The sequence below is a fragment of the Buceros rhinoceros genome, unplaced genomic scaffold, assembly GCF_000710305.1.
Source record: "Buceros rhinoceros silvestris isolate BGI_N320 unplaced genomic scaffold, ASM71030v1 scaffold41097, whole genome shotgun sequence".
NCBI classification, from domain to species: domain Eukaryota; kingdom Metazoa; phylum Chordata; class Aves; order Bucerotiformes; family Bucerotidae; genus Buceros; species Buceros rhinoceros.
This window is the reverse complement of record NW_010424652.1, coordinates 3,070-3,411: the sequence shown is the minus strand read 5'-3', so window position 1 is coordinate 3,411 and position 342 is coordinate 3,070. Positions and strand designations below refer to the sequence as shown.

At 55.8% G+C, this 342-nt stretch overlaps 1 protein-coding gene across 1 annotated transcript in view; it reads left to right on the top strand.

The window, feature by feature from the left end:
• Positions 1-50: 50 nt before the first annotated feature.
• LOC104497595 (insulin receptor substrate 2-like) overlaps positions 51-342 on the top strand; it is a gene marked incomplete at its 3' end in the record, with an annotated part of 1,461 nt that continues 1,169 nt past the window's right edge. The window contains exon 1 of the mRNA XM_010140863.1: positions 51-298. Coding sequence (XP_010139165.1) covers positions 51-298 — 248 coding nt within the window. The remainder of the gene's footprint in view (positions 299-342) is intronic.

Sequence of the window (342 nt, the reverse complement as noted above, 5' to 3'; positions counted from 1 at the left end):
GGTACAAGACCAGTTCACCCGGGGAAAGCTCCCCTGATGATAGCGGATACATGCGGATGTGGTGCGGTTCCAAGCTGTCCATGGAGAGCTCAGATGGAAAGCTGAGTAACGGTGACTATATCAGTATGTCTCCTCGGGACCCTCAGCATGGGCTACAGGCCCCCTCTCTCACCCCTCCGGACTTCTTTTTTGCCACTTCAGGGCATGGATCTGGTGAGCCCCCAAAGCCTGGCTGCTATTCATACAGCTCTTTACCCCGCTCTTACAAGAGCCAGGGCCTGGTGAAGGACAGTGACCAGTATGTCTTCATGAACTCCCCGGGGAGGATGATCCCAGAGGAGG